Source organism: Emydura macquarii, unplaced genomic scaffold (assembly GCF_026122565.2).
Source record: "Emydura macquarii macquarii isolate MOO-44397 ecotype Brisbane River unplaced genomic scaffold, CSIRO-AGI_Emac_v2 contig_1254, whole genome shotgun sequence".
NCBI classification, from domain to species: Eukaryota; Metazoa; Chordata; order Testudines; family Chelidae; genus Emydura; species Emydura macquarii.
The window spans coordinates 2,581,021-2,601,827 of NW_027131391.1; the positions used below are offsets into that span (position 1 = coordinate 2,581,021).

Consider the following 20,807-nt stretch of genomic DNA (forward strand, 5'->3'; position numbering starts at 1 on the left):
AATGTGTGACTCCATTTCCTGATTCACTTTGTATTGTCACCTACAGGATATGAGGGGATTAATTTATTTCTTGGAGGAAGGATCTGGATAATAATCATGTATAGTTGGCATGTCTGGGTTGGTATGAATTAATTATCAAGGCTTGTCCACATATGAATTAAGTTGCTTTGGAGATACAATGAAAGACTAAGGTCTAGACATTAATTTCTAATCACTGGCAGATAATGTGACTCAGAACATATGAAAACAGTGTGACTGCAGCTTGAAACAAATACAGGAGATAAAAACAGAAAGGAGCATTATGATCATTTGGTCTGATCTCCTGCATAATATAGGCCAAAGAAACTCATCCAGTAATCTCTGCATCAAGACCATAACATCTGTTTGAACTATAGCATATCTTTTTAGAAAGATATCCAGTCCTGATGTAAAGACTCAAGCTATGGAGAATCCACCACATCCCTAGGTAAGTTGTTCCAATGGTTAATTACCTTCAGTGTTACATATTTGCACTTTATTTCTAGTCTGAATTTGTCTAACTTCAGCTTCCAACCATTGAATCTCATGCATTTATGAGAGAAAGAGCCATCTATCAGAAATCTTTTCCCCAAGTAGGTACTTGTAGCCTGTGATCAAGTCACCTTCTCTTTAACCTTCTCTTTAATAAACATAATAGATCAAACTTCAGTGTCTCACTATAAGGCATGTTTTCCAGACCTCAGATCATTCTTGTAGCTCTTTTCTGTACTCTTTCCAATTTTTCAATATATTTTTTGAAGTGTGGGCACCAGACCTGGACTCAGTATGCCAGTAATGGTCATACTAAATCTGTGTACAGAGATATTATTACCTTCCTACTTCTACTTGATTTTTCCCTGATTATACATTCAAGGACAGTATTTTCCCTCTGAGGCACAGCGTCCCACTGGGAGCTCATATTCAGTTGGTCCTAAGTCCTTTCCATTGTCACTGCATTCTAGGATACAGTTCTCCATCTTGTAATTATGATCTAAATTTTTTGTTCCTAGATGTATGAGCTTGTATTGGATTTTATCACTTTACCAAGCAATTTAATCAACCTATGTAAGTGACCTGTCTCTATCATTATTTACCACTCCAGCAATATGCGTGTCATCCTCAAATTTCACCAGGAATTATTTTATTACTCTACATTATTGATAAAGACATTTAACATCTATGGGCATAGAATAAATTACTTCAGGACCCCACTATAAATACGCCCATTGGATTACAATTCTTAATTATGATTTTTGCAATCTCCATATTAACCAATTCTTAAGCCTTTTAATATGGGCTACCTAGATTTTGTATAGTGCTAATTTTTTTATTAGAATGTCATGCAGGTAACAGTTATCTTTATCAACCGAATTTGTAATCTAATTAAAATTATAACAAGTTTGTTTACAAAATCCTATTTTCCATAAAAATGCTATGTCCTCTAAGTCTTTACTGATTGCATCCCAAATCAGCCTTTCCATGATTTTGCCCAGGGTTGATGTCAGATTAATCAGCCTATAGTTACCTAAGTCAACGTATTTACCTCTTTTAAATATTATGATTAGTTTTGCTTTTTTCTAGTCCTCTGGAACATTAGTATCTCAAGATTTGTTAAAATCAACAACTGTGCTTCAGAATGCTCATCAGTCAGTTCTTTTAATACTCTTGGGTGCAAGCTTTCTGAAAAATTTATTGAATTTTCATGTCTTTTGTACATCAGAATTGTCACTTTACCATGCTTATCTAGTACTGGATCTATGCCATTGTTAGGATTTAATTTGTTCCTGATATATGTAAAGATTTCTTCTCACTGTCCTTAATCTTAATTTACTTAATCTACTTGCCCTCCCCATTGTTGTTTCTTACCCTTGGATGTATATATATATATATACCTCGTATCTCTGATTTCCATTTCATGCATCTGACGAAGTGGGTTGCAGCCCATGAAAGTTTATGCCTGCAGAAATTTGTTAGTCTTTAAACTGCTACAGGACTCTCTTTGTTTTTTTCTTAATCTTAGTGTCCATTGGTATTTCATTCACAACTTTAGTCTACCTTACTAATTGTCTGTATTTCCTAAATATTTGTTTGTAGTCATTGCTATCTGCTTCCACATTTTTCCATTTGTTATAGCTTGATTTTTTTTAAATTATTGCTGCCTATGACAATCAGAGTCAAGACACCCCCAGGAGAGAACAGTGGGTCCAAATCCCAGAGAATAAGCAATTGAATCAACTGGTTGTATACAATGTTATTTATAAAAATATATGTCAAGTAAGGTCTTTTATGAAAGCTTGAATTGTTCTGAATTTGATGGTCATTAGGAGAAATGTATACAGGTTATGAATGGACGCATGCATATATGTGTAGAACGTAATTGCAACTAGGATGCAATCATGGCTTCATGTCACAACAGGGGATGAAATAATCCATCAGGGAGGACCACCTCCCAAGCTAGTTATTTACACAAAACACCTGACATTATACAACCAAGGGAAAGACAAAGGTGGACCATTAAAGTTTATGGTATTGAAACTGAAAAGAATACCAAGGGTATGTTCTACACTTAAAATGCTATAGCTGCACTGCTGCAGCTGCGCCACTATAGTGCTTCAGTGTAGACACTACCCTATGCCAGCGGGAGGGGTTCCACTTCTCCAAGAGGTGGTAGCTACATCAACAGAATCTGCTGACCTACCACTGTCTACACTGAGGGTTAGGTTGGCTTAACTATGTTGCTCAGGGGTGTGTGGATTTTTCACACCCCAAATGAAGTAGTTAAACTGACTTAATTTTCTAATGTAGACCAGGCCCCAGTCTTGGAAAACTAGGCTTAGTCTACACTAGAAAATTAAGTTGGTTTAACTATGTCACTCAGGGGTGTGAAAAATCATATCCCACAAGAGGCACAGTAGCTAAGCCGACCTAACCCCCCATGTAGACTGTGCTAGGTTGATGGAAGAATTCTTCCATCAATTTAGCTACCCCCTCACAGGGAGGTGGATTAACTTCAGTGACAGGAGAACCGCATCATTAGCATAGGTAATGTCTACTACAGTGAAGCACTATAGCAGCACAGAAATAGGAGAAGTGGGTTAATTTTTCAAAGAGCTTTGTATTCAGGTCATCAATTCAACAGGTCAGCTGCAGATTAGAACGTGATTAATTCACACTAATGGCAGAGAGATCCACTGAAAATTACTGAATTTTGTGAATTAGTAGGTAAGAACATAAACAATAATAAAGGATAGATATATCACAAAATGTGCTTAGTTCATTTATTTTGACAATGGCAGTTTGGTTTTAATTATGTACGCCATAATACTCTAGTAAATGTTCAGTTGAGTGGTTTGTAAAACTAATTAAATCTTAGTAATGTGACAGCTCATTATAACTGCTGCATTTAAATCTTTGCTAAGAGGTGAGGAGAGCTGGACCTTTTTTGGCAATTCAGCAAAGTGCAGATTAGTGAGGTTCAACCATTGTTACATTTGTTATCTTTTGAATTGGCTGATACAAGTGCATTTGGGAAAGAGCTACTGAACATAGGCAATGATCACTGATTGGAACTTTATCAAATTACAACAGATACATCATAAGATTTAATAAGGTCTTTCCTCTTGGAAGCAGAAATGCTGGGAGTCAATGAGTTTTCCAAGTCATATCTGCAGACTCAATGGGCCTTATTCTCCATTCACACCATTTGTAGCTTTCTACACCCACTTTTTTAACATTGGGCCAGATCCACACCTGGAGTACTATGGAGGTACACTAGGGATGGAGTGATTGTGTGAGTGGAGAATTTTGATTTGGTAGCATTTTACCCTCCATTGCATAAGTGTAAATGCCTACACAAGGTGCAAGGCAGTGTATAGTCAGGCACAAGAGGTTCAGGACATTCAGGACAGTGGTTCCCAAACTATGGGGCATGCCCCGAAGGAATGTACAGGAGGGCATGGCGGGAGAGTCACCCAGTCCCACGCTGCCCCCAGCTGTACTCCAGCCTTGCCTATAGCGCCAGCTGCAGTTCCAGCTTCAGCTCCCAGCTGCAGTTCTGGACCCAGCTGCAGCTCCAACTGCAGCCCTGCTCCTGGCCCTCGCCACAGCTCCACTCCCAACTATGGCTCCGGCCACAGCCCTCAGCTCCTAGTCCCAACTGTGGCCCTGCTCCAGGCCGCAGCTCTGGCCCCAGCCTCGGCTCTGCTTCCAGCCCTGGAGGGTGAGGAAGCAGATAGATTCCATTACTGGGAAGGGGCAGTGTGACAGAAAAAGTTTGGGGACCACTGATATGGGATAAGGTTCCAGATAAGCCTCTGCACTTTTGGAAATGTATCTGATACAGGCCTGAGGTTCACCTATTCATAGGTGGGATTTCATGCCAAACTGCACAGGGGCTTCTCCTTCCTGTCTGATCTCTTGGCACATGTCTAGTAGTTCCATCTTTGCTGTTGGCACATGAAGGGAGTATCTCTGCCAGGCTCAAGACTTCCAGCTTTACCTTGTTAGTTCCACTCTCCCTGGGGCACTCTCTGCTTAGGCTTCCAACAACAGCTAGTGTTACTGGTGAGACTCCCATGGTAGGAATCTCTTTGTTCCCAGATCTGAGCCCTGTCCTGGCTTGTCTGTGTCTGATGGGGAGATAGCATAGGACAGCATGTGAGAGAGGCCTTTGAAATGTTCATCACGCGGACTGGATTGGGGGGGCCATTTATTATGTTATTTAACATCAACAGATCAGAATAATAATAATTCATGTGAGATATGCCGTGTCAGGTACTGTTAGAAAGGCTATAAGATGCTAAGTAAGATGATAATGTTTATGTTCATGTGTTATGTGTGTAATGGAAGTTATGGATATGGTTGATATATCTGTATTTCAAATTGTGCTGTCTGGGACACACCCCAGACAGGATGGCTGCAGAACAATAGCCTGCTTAATGGACCATTAAAGAAATTCACAGGTACAATGGCCCCAGGGGGAGAAGCCAAGGATATACCTGATGAGTTGCCAGGACTTGCTCATGTGACTCTGGACTCCATCTTATTCCTGTAAATTTCCACAAGCAGCATGGCAAAGGCCAAAGGTTTATTATAAAAAGAAAGAAACAAACTATAAGAGAAATATTAAATGATCAAAGCAATCACATACATACAAATAATTGGAAAGTCCATATATATCAGGTTTCTAGTAGAATTGTGGAGTTTGCAGGCTTGTATAGTCCCTTTGGTGTACATCCAGTACCTGGATGGGTCTCAGTCCTTTGTTTCACAGCTTCAGTTGCAGATGACTTGGTCCGGAGGTAGATAGGTGACTGGAAGCTGAACAGGATTGAAGACAAAATGGATTTCAAGGCTTCTGCCTCAAACATCCTCTGGCCCCTGCCATGCTGCTTGTGGAATTTTACGGGAACCAAAATGGAGTCCAGAGTCACATGGGCAAGTCCTGGTGACTCATCAGGTATATCCCTAGCTTCTCCCCCTGGGCCCCTTGCACCTGGGAATGTCTTAATGGGCCATTAAGCAGGCTATTGTTCTGCAGTCATCCTGTCTGGGGTGTGTCCCAGACAGCACAATTTGAAATACAGATATCAAAAACAGATTTCAAAGAGAAACTGCTGAGCTTGAAATCATCTGCAAACTTGACACAATCAAACTGGATCTGAATCAGGACTTGGAATGGTTATCTCATTACAAGAAGTAATTGCCACTGATCACACATCTCACCTCCTAATCAATGGTTGTGAATAGGCCTCAACTACTCTAACTGAATGGGCTCAGAAACCCATGGAATGACGGGATGGAAATCACTGCATCATGGGACTTTGAGCCTGCACTCATGACGCACTGCGATCCTCTCCGCCTTCCCACCTAGTGGAACAAGGTGGCGAGTTGCACAGTGGGATAGCTGCCCACAGTGCACAGCTCTCACTGTCAATGATAGACCACCGACCGGATGTATATGGACTTTCAAATCATTTTTATGTATCTGATTGCTTTAATCCTTTAACATTTCTCTTATTATTTATTCCTTTCTTTTTATAGTAAACCTTTTGTTTTAGTTACTAAAAGATTGGCTGACAGCGTGGTATTTTGGGTAAGATCCAGACTTATATTGATCTGGTACTGTGGCTGACCCTTTAGGGTCAGAGGGAACCTTTTTAATAAAGAGCATAGAGTTTAAATAACTGGTCTTTTTACTGGACCTAGTGGTTGATTGGGAGCCAGAGACTGAAATGCAGTAAAGGGGGCTGTGTGTATTTGTATACTGGCTTCTTGATAGCCAGTGTGGAGGATCAGAAGCACAGTTTGCGGCTGGTTGGGAAGTCTGACTTCAGTGTCACCCACCAGTGTTGGGAGAATCTGCTCTCCTTCTGCAGCCTGCCCTGACCTTGGCATTTTCAGGTGGCTACCTTGGGCACAGACGGGTCAGTCGGTGTTCTGAACACATCACGGCTGGTCATGAAGTATATCATGACTTCCCAATTGGAACTGGAATCCGAGGCGCCTGACCTGCTGTGTGCCATGCAAACGAACAACGTTGGATTACTGTTTGCATTCACAGAGCATATGCACACGGTGCACCGCTGCTTTTGGGCGCATGAAACAAGCACTGCGTGATGGGATCACATCATTATGCAGGTCTGGGATGATGAGCAGTGGCTGCAGAATTTTCAAATACGCAAAGCCACCTTCATGGAACTCTCTGCGGAGCTCTCCTCTACTCTGAAGCGCAGACACCAGAATGAGAACTGCCCTCTCAGTGGAGAAGCATGTGGCAATCACCATGTGGAAGCTGGCAACTCCAGACTGCTACCAGTCGGTCACTAATCAGTTTAGAGCCGAGAAGTCCACCACTGGAGCTGTGTTATCACAAGTGGTACAGGGCCATTAATCACATTGTGCTACGTAGGACTGTGACTCTGGGCAATGTGCGTGAAATAGTGGATGCTTTGCAGTGATGGGATTCCCTAACTGTAACAGGGCGATAGATGGCACATATATCCCAGTTTTGTCCCCGGATCACCTTGCGATGGAGTACATCAATAGAAAGGGGTACTTCTCTATGGTACTGCAGGCGCTTGTGGATCATGGTGGGCATTTCACTGACAGCAATGTTGGTTGGTCAGGAAAGGAGCATAACACATGCATCTTCAGGAACACTGGCCTGTACAGAAAGCAGCAAGCAGGGACTTTCTTTCCAGACCAAAAGATTCCAATGGGGGAGGTTGAAATACCCTTAGTGATCTTGGGAGATCCAGCCTACACCTTACTGCCATGGCTAATGAAGGCTTATATGGGCAACATGGATAGCAGCAAGGAGCGCTTCTATAACAGGCTGACCAGGTGCTGAATGACCATTGAATGTGCGTTTGGCAGATTAAAAGCTCACTGGTGATGCCTTTATGGCAAGTTAGACCTACATGAGGAAAATATTCCTGGTGTTATAGCCGCCTGCTGTGTGCTCCATAATATTTGTGAAGCTAAGAGTGAAAAATTTCCCCTTGGGTGGTGCGCAGAGGTGGATTGCCTTGCAGCCTGAATATGAACAACCAGATGTCAGAACTATTAGAGGGGCACAACAGGTGGCCATTCGACTCAGGGAGGCCTTGAGGAACTATTTTGACTATGAGCACCAATAAGGTGTCTTTGTAAACAACATTGTGCCATGCTATGACTGCTATCCAGCTTGCACTGTGTATCAATTTGAGGTGCAACCACCATGTGCAAGAGACAAATAAAGACTGATTATCCTTCACAGAGTATGTCTTTATTAAATAACAGTTATTCACAACACACACGAAAAGCTGGGTTGGAGGGGAGAAAGCAGCAAAGGGCAGTGTGAGCTACAACAGCTGGGTGTAAGTCATTCTGGAAGCTGTCTGAAGAGGTGGAGTGAATGGGGTGTCGATACAGGCCAGGAGTTTTGTAGGAATGTGTGGGTGGAGTTTGAGGAGGGCATGGAAAGCAGTTCTGTATTGGCTGCAAGTGGGCAGGGGATGGTGGTGGTGGCAGTGAAAGTGCATGAATTCAGTCTGCAGTGTTATGAGTGACTTTAGCAGCTCGGTTTACTCCCCCATGGCTTTCATCATGCACTCCTAAGCTGCTATCACTTGCTTCTGGTTTTCCCTCCTCTCCTGCCTATCGGTTTTCTGATTTTCAGACACAATGTGTCTCCATGCTCTTATTTCTTTTTTTTCCGCCTCAGAGGACTGGAGGAGTTCTTGGAACATCTCCTCTTTGCTTCTCTGTGATCGTTTTCTTACCAGCTGCAGGCACTTGGCAGGTGTGGAGGGGTTTCCCCTCAAGGACGCATCTGTAGAAGCACAATAAACAATGAACAGAAGCATTATTGTGAGTGCAATAACAGCATTGATCCATTACTGTAAAACACACCTCTTTCTCACTGTCCTCTGGCAAGGGCACAGGTTGATGGTCAACCAGGGCATAGTGAGTTGTGCCTGGGGGAGGGGACACTCAAGCTGGGGAAAAGGTTCTTGGGGGGTTGTTGTTTGGGGTATCGATGCAAGTGGAGAGGGACAAAATTTCAAATTGTGCCACAATTATCCACAGGCGGGGACCACAGAAGCTAATATTTCATTCCTGAGAGTAAGCAGGGATGCTAGGGTGCATCTCCTGTGTGTGAGCAGCTTCAGAGTGTGTCCCTGTGCGGCTCACCTGTGTGCCACTTTGGTCCCTGCACAAGTGATTGCTGATTGGCACGGGAAAGTTTGCTACAACGGGGAAGAAACAAAGCAACTCTGCTGAGGAATCTCTAGCAGAGGGTTGGTGAGTACCTCCAGGAAAATTTCCTAGAGATCTCTCTGAGGATTCCTGTGAAATCTCGGTGTGCATTAAAACACTTTTCAGTAGCATTGCCTCGCTGAGTAGGGGAATGGGAAGCACATGCAAACACTAAATTCTTGTGATTTTCTATCCCTTCAATACAAGAAAGCAAAGAACAGCTGTACCTCATATAACTGAGCAGCATCAGCTCAAAATAATCACTTACCTGAGCTCCCCTCTCCTGCATCTTGCACGCTAGAGTGGTAGGGCTGGGACTGGCTCGAACCTTCCTGGGCAGAGAAGAGGTCCTGGCTCCCCATGTCAGCAAACGACATAGTCCCCTGCTGTGCATCATCCTCCAACTCAACCTAGTCCATGACTTCTTTGTTGGGGTTGACTCCGGTTTCCGCTGCTTCTGAACCCAGGGAGGTATCCATGGGTCTCTTGGTGGTGGAGGTGGGATCACTATTGAGATGGCTTCTATCTCTTTATAGAAGCAGCAGGTCTTTGGCTCTGCACCAGAGCGACAGTTTGACTCCCTAGCCTTTTGGTACCCTGCCGCAGATTCTTGATTTTAGCATGGCACTGCAGCGTGTCCTGTTCATAGCCCTTCTCCGCCATGAAACAAGATAGTTCCTTCAGCTGGACTGAACCTGGGACTGCATAACCTCCTTTCCCCAAATGCCAATCAGATCCAGAAGCTCCTGTGTGCTCCAAGTGGGAGAGCTTTTGGTGTATGGAGCTAACATGGTCAGTTCGAAAGATGAGATGTTATCTCTCCATGCCGACCAAGCAGGAAGTGGAATTTCAAAAATTCCTGGGACTTTTAAGGGGGACGTGCAAATAGTTACAGGGCAGTGGAGTTCAAATTGATGGGCAGAGTGGTCAAAATGGTCATTGTGGAACACGTCCTTGAGGCTATTTACCGCGATGTTACCAAAAGCGATGTCTACACTGACGCTTTGTTGCTACAATTTGGCGCAAAAAGCTCTAGGTCTCTCATCGACGTGGTCTTATTTTGTCACAAAATAAGGGGAGTTGGGTTGGCAGGGGGTAATTGTGGTGTGCACATAACCACTGTTTTGGCACAAAAAGCTGACTTTGGTCGACAGAAGTCTCTAATGTAGACCACACCTCGGTCTAAAAGCTTTTTCTCGGTTTTTCTCAGGGCTATGATCCCAGTCTCGGTCTGACTGTGTGTAGGTGGCATTTTTGCCCATACTTTCTGGTGTTTTCTCCTACTTCTCTCAAAAACACAGACACACACAGCTCCATTAATCAATGCCCTATCTCCTGCATTTGCTATATCATTCCCTGAATCCCCGGAAAACCCCTCAGCCCACATGGCATAGCTTCTGCTCAGCCTTGCCATGGAGGTCTGTGTTTGGGGGGTGGCCTCTTTTATTTTGGCTATTACTAAACAAAAGGGAATTTAACTGCTCCTTCATTTAGTCTGAATGTGGGGGGGGGGTATCTTATTCCCGCTAGTTTCAATGGTGTTTAACCCAGCCCATGACAATACAATATGAAGTTGAGTAAATAGAGTAAAGATGGTATTGCATAAGAAAATATATTTAGATCAAAGAACATATGATATAGTTAAAGTGTGGACTATGGCTAGGGTACTAGCTAGGGAATAAAGTAAACCTGGATTTAGTTCCTAGTTCTGTCACTAACTGGCTGTGTGATGATGGGCAAGTTACTTCATCTGTCTGTTCCTCAGTTTCCCCAGCTGTAAAATGGAGGAAATTTTAATCTCCTTTGTAAAGCACTTTGAGATCGCTAGATAAAAAGATTTATATAAGTGCTGTGTATCATTACAAGGAGATGGGGTAGCTAGAGTAGAAATGATGTCATGCAGAAGAGTAATATGGAGGGAGACTGAAAAGACTGGGACTGTTAGGGAGACAATTAGGGATTGTTAGGGATATGACGGAGCTATACAAAACAATGCATAGTATAATGAAGGCAAACTGGGTTCTCTTTTCTGCTCATGTTCATAATATTAAAAACTAACAAACTTCTTCATAATTCCTCCTGCCAATCTGTCACAACCTTGCCCTGGAGGGACCTCATCTAGGTGAGAGGGGAACTTGTAATGCTGATGTTGTAGAGGGCTGAAATGAAAGTTACAAAACAGTGATTTGAGAATTAATCCATTGCAGGCAAGCAGCCTGAGGAATGAGTTAATCAGGTAGAGGATGACTGTAAACCAGAAAAAGGGGTTGTTTGTATACGTGGAAACTGCAAATGCTCAGCCCTGTAATAAAGACCTGTTAAGTTTTATTTCTCTAACTTGTGGCCCCAGCACTTTGGGATCCTATTCCCAATAGCGAACAACAATCACCAACTGCATGGGAATTTTTTGATCCCTGTTTGTCACCATCCTCACAGTTGTAGGCCAGGCCCTACTTTTAGATTGAATAGTTGGGTCCATTTTGAAATTTCACATGATCTGATTGGAGGAGGGGGGCAGGTGGAGTAGGGTACTCTTAAACATGCAGGAGGCAGCTGGGATGTAGAGGAGGAGTTTGCCCTGGAGCAGGAATTGATAGGACCTCATAATATTCCCCACAAGTTCCAGTGTAGATTACTATAAAGGCGTAATTTAATTGTAATATAGAAGTATTCTCAATCTTCAAGTCACTTCACAACCATGACTGTACCAAACCATACCACAACACTGAGAGGTAGGTAAGTACAGGTAAATGCCATTTGTACAAAGATGCCAGGAGATACCAAAAAATTTTGTAAAATCAGGGGTTTTGTAAAATGGTAGGAAAGTACAAAAGCCTTCTCTTAGGATAGGGAACGTGAAGGCATTTTACATTAAGCATAGTTTCATAAAGTTAGATATAGTAAAATTGAAGTTTACATGTAATGAAACCAATCCATGACCATATAGAGCTTCACGGTTGACCTGCTACACACTCTGTCATCTGGGACTTAATGACAGCAGCAGTTAAAGATCTCCAAGCCTTCCAGCTAAAGAGGAATCTGGTTCTATCTAGTAGAGGGCAGTGATTATACACATGTAAATAAACGTTACCCTTCATAGCAAGCCAATTACAATATTATTATGCACATTACATTATACAGAAAGAGTAACTGAGGTCACAGAAGTAAAAGGCCTAATTCTGCTACTCTTGCTCATGTAGAGTAGTATCTTACTACATAAGCACCTCTACTAAAATTTATAGAACTATTTGTATAGTTAGTTACTAATTAATATGAGAAAGAATGGCAGAATCAGATCTTACCTAGCTTGCTAAGGTCATACACTGGGGCTTGGTCTATGCTAGTAACTTATGTTGGTACAACTACGTTGCCCAGGGTATGTCTTCACTGACTGCCACCGTTAGATCAATTTATCTGGATCCATTGAGCGGAAGTGAAGACCTGCTCAATCGATCTGGAAGTTGATTTAATAAAACCACCTCCAAAAAAGAGTAACGCTGCATCAATGGATATGTATTTCCCGTCTGCGCAGTGTAGTGGAGACGGCATGCTGAACAGAATTTAGAAAGTCAATGTAAGTTATGCAAGATACTCTACGTAGCTTGTGTAACTCCTGTCGACTGCCACCAGGCCCCAGTTATACTGACCTAACTCCCACTGTGGACAGTGCTATGTTGATGGGAGGGCTTCTCCTTTTGACATAGCTACCGCCTTTTGGGGAGGTAGATTACCTATGCCTACTGGAGAAGCATTCCCATTGGCATAAATAGCACTTTCACTCTGCTGCACCCTGAGTCTGCAGTAGAGCTGGGAGTTGAAATAGGATTCAGGAGTATAGACTAGGCCAGGTTGTTTTTCAAACTGTACATTAAAATTTTTGCAAAACTAATAGTTTAAAAATCACTTTTCTGTCTGATGTTTGTTGAAATTGAAAGATGGCATCTTTAAAACTGAAAAGGGGAAATATTTGTTTTCACATAATGCATAATTTCCACGTGGAACTTATTGCCTCCAGATATCCTTGAAGCCAAGACCTTGACAGGATTTAAAAAAAAAAAAAAGACATGTATATAGGTGACAAGAACATCCAAAGTCACAAACATAGGATTTTTTTTTAACATTCGAAATGGATGTAAACCCTAACTTTTTAGGACAAAAAAAACCAGCGTCTACCTGATGGGGATTAAGAAACTTTCCATGTGTGCAGGTTATTTCATAACTAATTACACCAGGGTTTCTTGCACTTTGCTTCTCTATGGTACTGGCATATGGTACTGGCCACTGCTGGAGATAGGGTACAGACTAGAGGGCCCAATGGTCTGATCTGCTGTGGCACTTTCTATGTTCGTAAGTAACACCAAGGATTCACATATATAAAATGTTATAAGCACATAGATGTTTGCAGGATCAGGGACTGCGGTTATGGGGAAAGTGAATTTCTATTTTTGTTTGTTTGCACTCTTTGTTTCTTTGTCAGTATTTTGTGTGGAGTCAGTTTCCTTCTGATTTTTCCCATTTGTGTCTTTCATAGAGCATGGGAAAGAAAATATATATTTTTAATGTGATTGCTAAATCACAAACATTTACGTTTGGAATGGTTGGTGTCTTTTTAAGCAAAGAGGGAAATGAAATGAGCACTAGCCCACTCAAATATATAAGGGAATCAGAAGGGCCAGGTCAGAGTGAGATAAAAGAAATGCAGGCGAAAGCAGACAAACGAGCCCCAAGGCCTATCATTAGGCACACGCACACAACTGGGGACCAGAGCAGGGAGAGTGATATGTGCCAGAGGAAGGCCTGAGGAAGCTATCTCAAACCAGAGTGAAACCCGCGCCCGGTGCGCCCTGAAAATGAAAGGCCCTGATGAGACTGACACCCACCAGCGCCATGCCTGAACCGGAGGCAGAACCCCAGCGCAATCGCAGTACGTAGGTTTGGTGTAAGAGCTACGCCTCCGGGAGAACTGCGGGCATGCACAGTGCGCGGGCGCAGAGTATGACGCATGCGCAACGAAAGCTATGTGCGGTTGCCGGCGCCTCCTCCCCTTTAAGCGGGTTGTTTAGTGTCCTCCGTCACGTAGTGACAGAGCTTTCGGTGCGGTGTCGGGTGTGTGTGTGTGTGTGTGTGTGTGTGTGTGGCTGACTGGGCGCGGGCCGCTGGTTCCTTTCCTGCCCGGCGCGCGCGGGGCGGTGAGGATGTCTGGCTGGGACCGGGAGATGGGCTTCGGGCCCGGGGGCTCGGGCCGGGGCGGCGCGGGGGACGGGCGGATCTACGTGGGGAACCTGCCGGCGGACGTGCGGGAGAAGGACCTGGAGGAGCTTTTCTACAAGTACGGCCGCATCCGAGACATCGAGCTCAAGAGCAAGCGCGGCCTGGTGCCCTTCGCCTTCGTGCGCTTCGAGGACCCGCGGTGAGCGGGACGGGGGAGAGGGCCCGCGGGGGAGAGCCAGCCCGGCCGGCGGCGGGTGGAACGCCTCGCCTGGGGCACGGAGCCCTGGAGACGGCCCGCGCGGGCAGATACAGCCGCTCCCCGGCCCGGAGCCTCGGCCCCTCGACGGGAAATTCCTCTGCACCAGAGTCCGGGCCCGCATCCCCCGCTTCCCGAGGGAGGACCTGCTGCGCCTCGCCGCCCCGCCCCGGCCTGGCCGGCCGCCTCTCCCTCGGGGAAAGTGCCTCCCGGCCTGTTTTCTCCTCCGGGGCAAAGCCGACCATAGGCACAGCCCTCGCCTCTCCCATTCCTCATGCATCCTTCCTGCCCCCCGTGCGTCCCCTTCCCCGCCAGTCTCCGTCTGTACCAAGGAATCGCCCACTTCCCCCAGAAATCTTCCCTAGGAAGAAGTGACAGTGACACGCACAACTCTCTGAATGGGGACCTGCTCTCCCCCCTCCAAACTGAAGGAACTCTGCCTAAGTGACACTCTTACATCACCCTTAAAAGAAAAACCCAACGAGGCCCTGTCAGTCTGTTCTGATACTTCCCAAGTCGTCTTCCCTTTTATTAATTAAAATTCGCAGATTTTCCATTTCTATTCCAAGATGCTGCAGTTCAGTGTGTAATGTCACAATCTTATCTGCATAGAAGCAGTTGTAATATTAGAGACCTCAAGGTTTGAGCTTGCAGGAGAGAAGAACTGATTCACTTTGGCCGTGTAAATTGTCATGTGTGTCTGAGAGAAAACTTTAAACCGGGCATGGCTGTAGCCCTCAAGAAGGAATACTGCTTTGCACCATACAATTAATAAACAAATAATGGACAAATGGGTGGGAAGAAAACAGGCTCATTATTGTCTTCTGTAGTGAGTTAAGCTGACTGCAGCTGTCTAGATAACTCTCCTCTGAATTCTCCCTATCTAACCTTTTTAAAGTAGCATCAGAAGGGCTTTGTCAAATCTGGGCAATGTTTTTACTGGGTTTTAGTAGCAGCAGTTATGAACAATTTGTAATGTACACATAGTCCTACACTGTGAATTTCTCTTCATCTAACTATACCCATACAGGAGCTATTATCATTTTTGTCTCTTACCATTTAAAAAAAAATCATCATTCTAGTTGATACGTGAGCACAACTCAAAAACTCAAACAGATGCTTTCCCACAGCAATTGTAACTAACCACCTCCATCCCTGATAACCATGCAGGTATATAGATTGGTTTCTAATATGTGCATACTGTGCCTAAGGCAGAGTTATTACTGGGGAAATTTATCTGAATTTCTTAATATTGTATTTAAAATATCACCCATGATAGTGAATAACAAATGTTTGCATTCATTATTTTTAAATCCGGGTTTAGAGAGATATTGTAGATGCCACCTCAGACATTAGAGGCATGATATCATATAACCATTTTTTGTCTTAGCAGAGACACTTCATCATAGATACCTGATTTGTCAGTGATAGGGAAAGCAACATCTCTTTGGCAGGTACAACAGTTCTTTTCAGAGAAAAGAAAAACATTTAACTGAGAAACACTTAATTTTTTTGGCTCTTTTAATGTAGATTAACAGTGGGAGGACTCAGAGTCCGAACTTTGTGACCACACATTTCTTCATGAGCCAGTGTGTTCTGGACCACTGGTGGGTTCAGACCCAGTTTGGGAATCACGCTTCTAAAATAAGCCCCTGTAACACTCGGGCAATCTAAGAGGAAGGGGTGTTCTATATCTAGGTTAGTGGATAGATTATTTTGTTTACAGGTATTTTTTGATGGCTCACAGGAGTTTAAATCTGTAGTCTCTCCTGCATTTAAAAAAAACATAAATAACCCTGTCTTCCATCCCCTATGACACTGAAAAGAGAAAGCCACACCTTGATAAGGATGAGCACAATGACTACGGCTTCTAGGCACTATGGTAATACAAATAGCAATTAATTACAATGGATGCAAAACTTCTCAGGGTGAGGATGCTCTGCTAATGCTCTGCATTCTCACTTACGATCTTCCAGTGTTATTTCTACTTTATACAAAGCTTTTTAAAATGTATTTTAGGAGGGGTTTGCACACTTGTGAAATTCAGCTTGTAAGGTCTGAATTTTGAAAAGATTTACGTTTAAACATGCACATTTATTCTGTGATTGCATATAGCTTTGTAACAAGTCTCAGGGTTTAGGTTTGAGTTCATGCCCTTTTGCATGCATTAGCACTGACTTGCTGGGATGGAAAGTAAGGTTAGGTCTAGGCTTTAATACAACATCAGAACTCCCTCAGGAAAACAAATATCCCTTGTATATAATTATGCAAGCCAAAATACAGTAATGAGGCAGTTGCTAATAAATGGGTTATTAGTGAAGATAAAGTATTTGCCCTTGCTGCCTGCTAGATTATGAAAGAACTTGTTCCATGTGGATCAGAGCTCAATCAAAATGCAGCATTTCTGAGAAACTAAGTGAAAAATGGCCCCTGCTTCCAAGCATAGTGGAGAGGCTGAACCTGTTGGTGAATGCAAGACAAACAGTGTGACTTTCTCTTGTGTTCTTTCCAGTGAACATGGCTGTCACCTGAAATACATGGTGCACAGCAACCTAAGAACTTGGAAAAAGCTTCTAACAGTTTACAGATATGACAATGGAGCAAGTCACTGATCACTGATGAACCATTTCAAACTCAGTCCTAAATATCCTCAAGTATTTTTGCAGTTAATTTAAAACAGCAATATTTCTAACACGCTTGATGGCCCACTGAGACGATAGGAACCACTGACTGAGCATCATTAATCACTGATTCATGTTATTTGTTTGCAGAGATGCAGAAGATGCAGTTTATGGGAGAAATGGTTATGATTATGGTCAATGCCGACTGCGTGTTGAGTTCCCCAGAGCCTCCCGAGGTCGGGGTGGAGGTTTTGGTGGGGGGCTGCGTGGGAGGAATGGCCCTCCGTCACGACGTTCTGAATTTCGAGTCCTTGTTTCAGGTATGTTACCTTCCACACTTCAATCTGGCTAGGACTTATCCTAATGCTGAGCCTCAATGTACTGTATCCTTGTCTTGGGGAGAAGGAGCTTCTCATACCACTGCAATAGTTTAAGGTTTTTCCTGTAACACACAACCTCTTCCTGTAAAGGAGTATCCCAGTGCAGGAGCGGACAACAAGCCCTTTCCAGTTTGACTCATGGAGTCATCTTCTTGTTGCCTTTTGGAGCTCATCTTGGTGAATGGCGAGGAGAAATGTCTTCATACAGGTCCAGCTGTGAACTCAGCCTTGGATTCTGAAATGTACCAGCATTGTGTGAGTGGGCTGGTGGGTAGAGGGAGGGAGAACTTGGGCACCATTCTTGCATGATGAAAACAGTTGGGCAGTAGATGGAATAGTTCCTAACATTCATCATAATTAGAAAGGATTTGTTAGATATATCCTATGATGTGGTATGCTCTGACAGGTGTTGACATTTTGTTCATACATAAACTGTGGTATATGTCTGAGCAGCTCCATGTGATCTGCTGATTATGGGAAACGACCAAGGCACCTTGGAAGGGAGCCTCCTCAATCAACCAATGGATTCCTGAGGTGGGACTTCTTACAAAAGAAACAAATACACAAACTGAAAAGGCCATTCAAGTAGTGAAGTGACACTGGGCATGTAGGTGGAGGGGGCCCTTTGTGGGAGAGAAATGAAAGTATGGTTGGAAGTTCTGCAATGCATATCAAATCCCAGGAGGAAATTCAGTACTCCCTGACAGCGGATGCTTGGAACAGTCTGTAAAAAAAAAAAAAAAAAAAAAAAAAAATCAAACCTAATGTCTCTCCCAAAAACATGCTGATCTCCATGCATCACCTTAAAATACCCACATCTCCATTTCTCTGCATGCTCCTGTGACTTTATGGCTAAAAAAATAAAATGTTCCCTGTAAGGAATAAGGAAGCCACGCTACTTTAGCAATAACATATCTTCAGCATTGCAGCAGGATCTGAACATTATCCATTGAAACCAGGAGTACATCTCCTCTTCAGGAGCCTGGGAGGGCTGGGGGAGAATAACTGAAAATCATCTGATTTTTTTGACATGATCATGAAAACCTGCATTGCTAGAAGGTGTTGTGAAGCCTTCTTGAAAACTGCCAGGACCAGCAGTACACTAGAGTCTCCAGCGTGTTGTGGGGCAGGGAAACTCAACCCTTTGCCTTCCTTATAGGTAAACATGCTGATAATTACCAGCTAAACACGTGGTTTTGCTCATTGCCAGAGGATGAGCTGTTGGAATCTCAGGACCCAAATTAATACAACTGATATGAATGGGACAAGCCAATCTTGGATGGGGAACTGAGCTTGAGGAACCTTGAGGAAAAAAAAAAAAAAGTAAAGTCCTACTTTGAGAGCAAAATCTTCATTACAGACCTACACGGTTTGAGGGGTAGTTCAGAGTTACTTTGCAACAGCACAAATAGCAGATTCCTCTGAAATCCCAGCAATCTGAATTCCAGAGGCCCAGAGACTATCTTACAGGAGGCCCAAATTTTGTACCTTCCACGGAGGGCTCAGCTGCTGGTTTTCTGGAATGGAGCTTAGTACTATTTTTTGGATTCCTCTGTTCTTATTGCAGTTTTGATCCCCTGGAAAAGTCACAAAGCACGTGGAAGTGATGGAGCCCTTGGAATGGCAGGGTCAGCATCCCTGGGACATCCTGAATAGATGGCCTTTTCGTTTACATGGTGTCTTATGTTTTATGTTCTCCATGCTCAGGGCTTCCTCCATCAGGCAGCTGGCAGGACCTGAAGGATCATATGCGTGAAGCTGGTGATGTTTGTTATGCAGATGTACAGAAAGATGGAATGGGTGTAGTTGAGTTTCTCCGTAAGGAAGACATGGAATATGCACTGCGTAAACTGGATGACACCAAATTCCGCTCTCATGAGGTGGGTTCCTGCCTTCAGGGGAAGAACATGTGCGTGCAAAGTCATGGAGGAGCATACACTTTTTTCCCCCTGTCATGCTGCTCTCAGAAGGCATAAGAACAGAACCTAGTGATAACATTGGAGTTGGTGGTTAATAATAACCTGTTACAATAATATAAACGGTCTTTCCTACCTTTTGTGACACACTCCACTGTGGCTTGGGGTGTTAGGGTCTTGGCTCAGTGAGTGAAGTAACTAATATTTTATATTTTTAAAATATATAACATTTGGAAAGGGCATGGCCCAGACAAGCCTGTTTGTCATAGCTGAGAGCTGTTCTGTTGGCTGCACCCTTCATTTCCTGGAAGCCAAGAATTTGGACTGCTTGCCTCTGACTTCTACAGGGTAAGCTGGCTTGCTGTGGCATTCTCGCTTTGCCACAGCAGCTCACAGCCTTCTCCTTTCAACTAAGCTAGGTCATGTTGCCTCTGGCATCTGCAGGCTGTCAGCAAACTACAACATTCTCCCAAAGGACAAGCTGATGAGCAGCTGTGTTGGTTGCTATAGCTGTATTTCCCCATGCCCCAGCATGGAGCCTCTTCCTCTGGTGGTCTCCTTGTGTCTGAGCCAGTATACCACAGCTTTTTCATTCTTGGAGCTGTGCTACTTCACTGCAACCACCTTCCAGTGGCTGAGCTGTTCTGCTCCAACCATCCCCTCTGGCAGTTGAAGGCTGCGTGTGCTTGGTGTGGAGATTTCCTTACAGAACTTGAGGTGCTGATACATGATCGTGACCTGAGAGTTCGGCTTCTCCTTACTGTGCTAAAAGACAATACTAGTCTCTGTAGCTACTTCCCTCCAGCAGTTAAGGATGGAGTCAAACCATTGGGACCTTCATCCTCTATCTGTACTGGTTGCCACAGCCTCTTCCTTTTTGGTTGGATGTGGGAGGAACTTGTCCGTGGTCCTCTTCTGGTGCTGAGCCTCTGCCCTTGCAGATGATGATGGCTAACAAGGTATTTCTCACCAGTACATGCACAATATTGATTTGTAACATCCCCCTTCAAGGCATCAAGTGCCAGTGCAGAGTTTGACCCAAGCAGCAGTAGATGGATTTATACTGCCCTCTTTGTGGAAATGCCAGGTTTTGGTTATTTATGCTTTGGTCTTAAGCTCCATTTGGTGTTATTCATATTAGTGGAGGACTGTTAATCAGGATGCAATGTAAATGTTTGGGTTTTCTTCTTTGTTTAAATTTCAGGGTGAAACTTCCTATATCAGAGTCTGTCCTGAAAGAAGTACCAGCTATGGCTACTCGCGGTCCCGTTCTGGTTCAAGGGGTCGTGATTCTCCATACCAAAGCAGGGGATCACCACGCTACTCCTCCCCCTTCAGGCCATACTGATTGCATCCAACAGGGACTTTTTAAAAAATGTGAACTGAGCCTCTTTTTTTGCTCGGAATTTACATTCCAAAACTGATGGATATAGTCTTTCGTAGGAGCTCTTTGTTTTTCCTTTTTATTCAATAAAAATCTTTTTTTAATGACTTACAGTTTTTACTAGGGAAATATTAGTAATGACATGGTTTGAACCTCTGCAGTTCAATTTTGTGTTTGGTTTTGGAAAATGTCAGTGTACTTTTTTCCTCCTTAACTGAGGAAAAATAAGCTTGAGCATTAGTGCAGTATCTGTTGGTGGCTTGTCTGCAGGATGGTGAT

At 43.7% G+C, this 20,807-nt stretch overlaps 1 protein-coding gene across 1 annotated transcript; it reads left to right on the forward strand.

Moving 5' to 3' along the window:
- Positions 1 to 13,882: 13,882 nt before the first annotated feature.
- SRSF9 (serine and arginine rich splicing factor 9) lies at positions 13,883 to 20,635 on the forward strand. The gene is made up of 4 exons (XM_067550092.1): positions 13,883 to 14,170; positions 16,999 to 17,168; positions 18,936 to 19,108; positions 20,349 to 20,635. Exons 1-4 carry the CDS (start codon positions 13,956 to 13,958, stop codon positions 20,490 to 20,492), a joined length of 702 nt encoding a protein of 233 aa, XP_067406193.1. The 5' UTR covers positions 13,883 to 13,955; the 3' UTR covers positions 20,493 to 20,635.
- Positions 20,636 to 20,807: the final 172 nt, after the last annotated feature.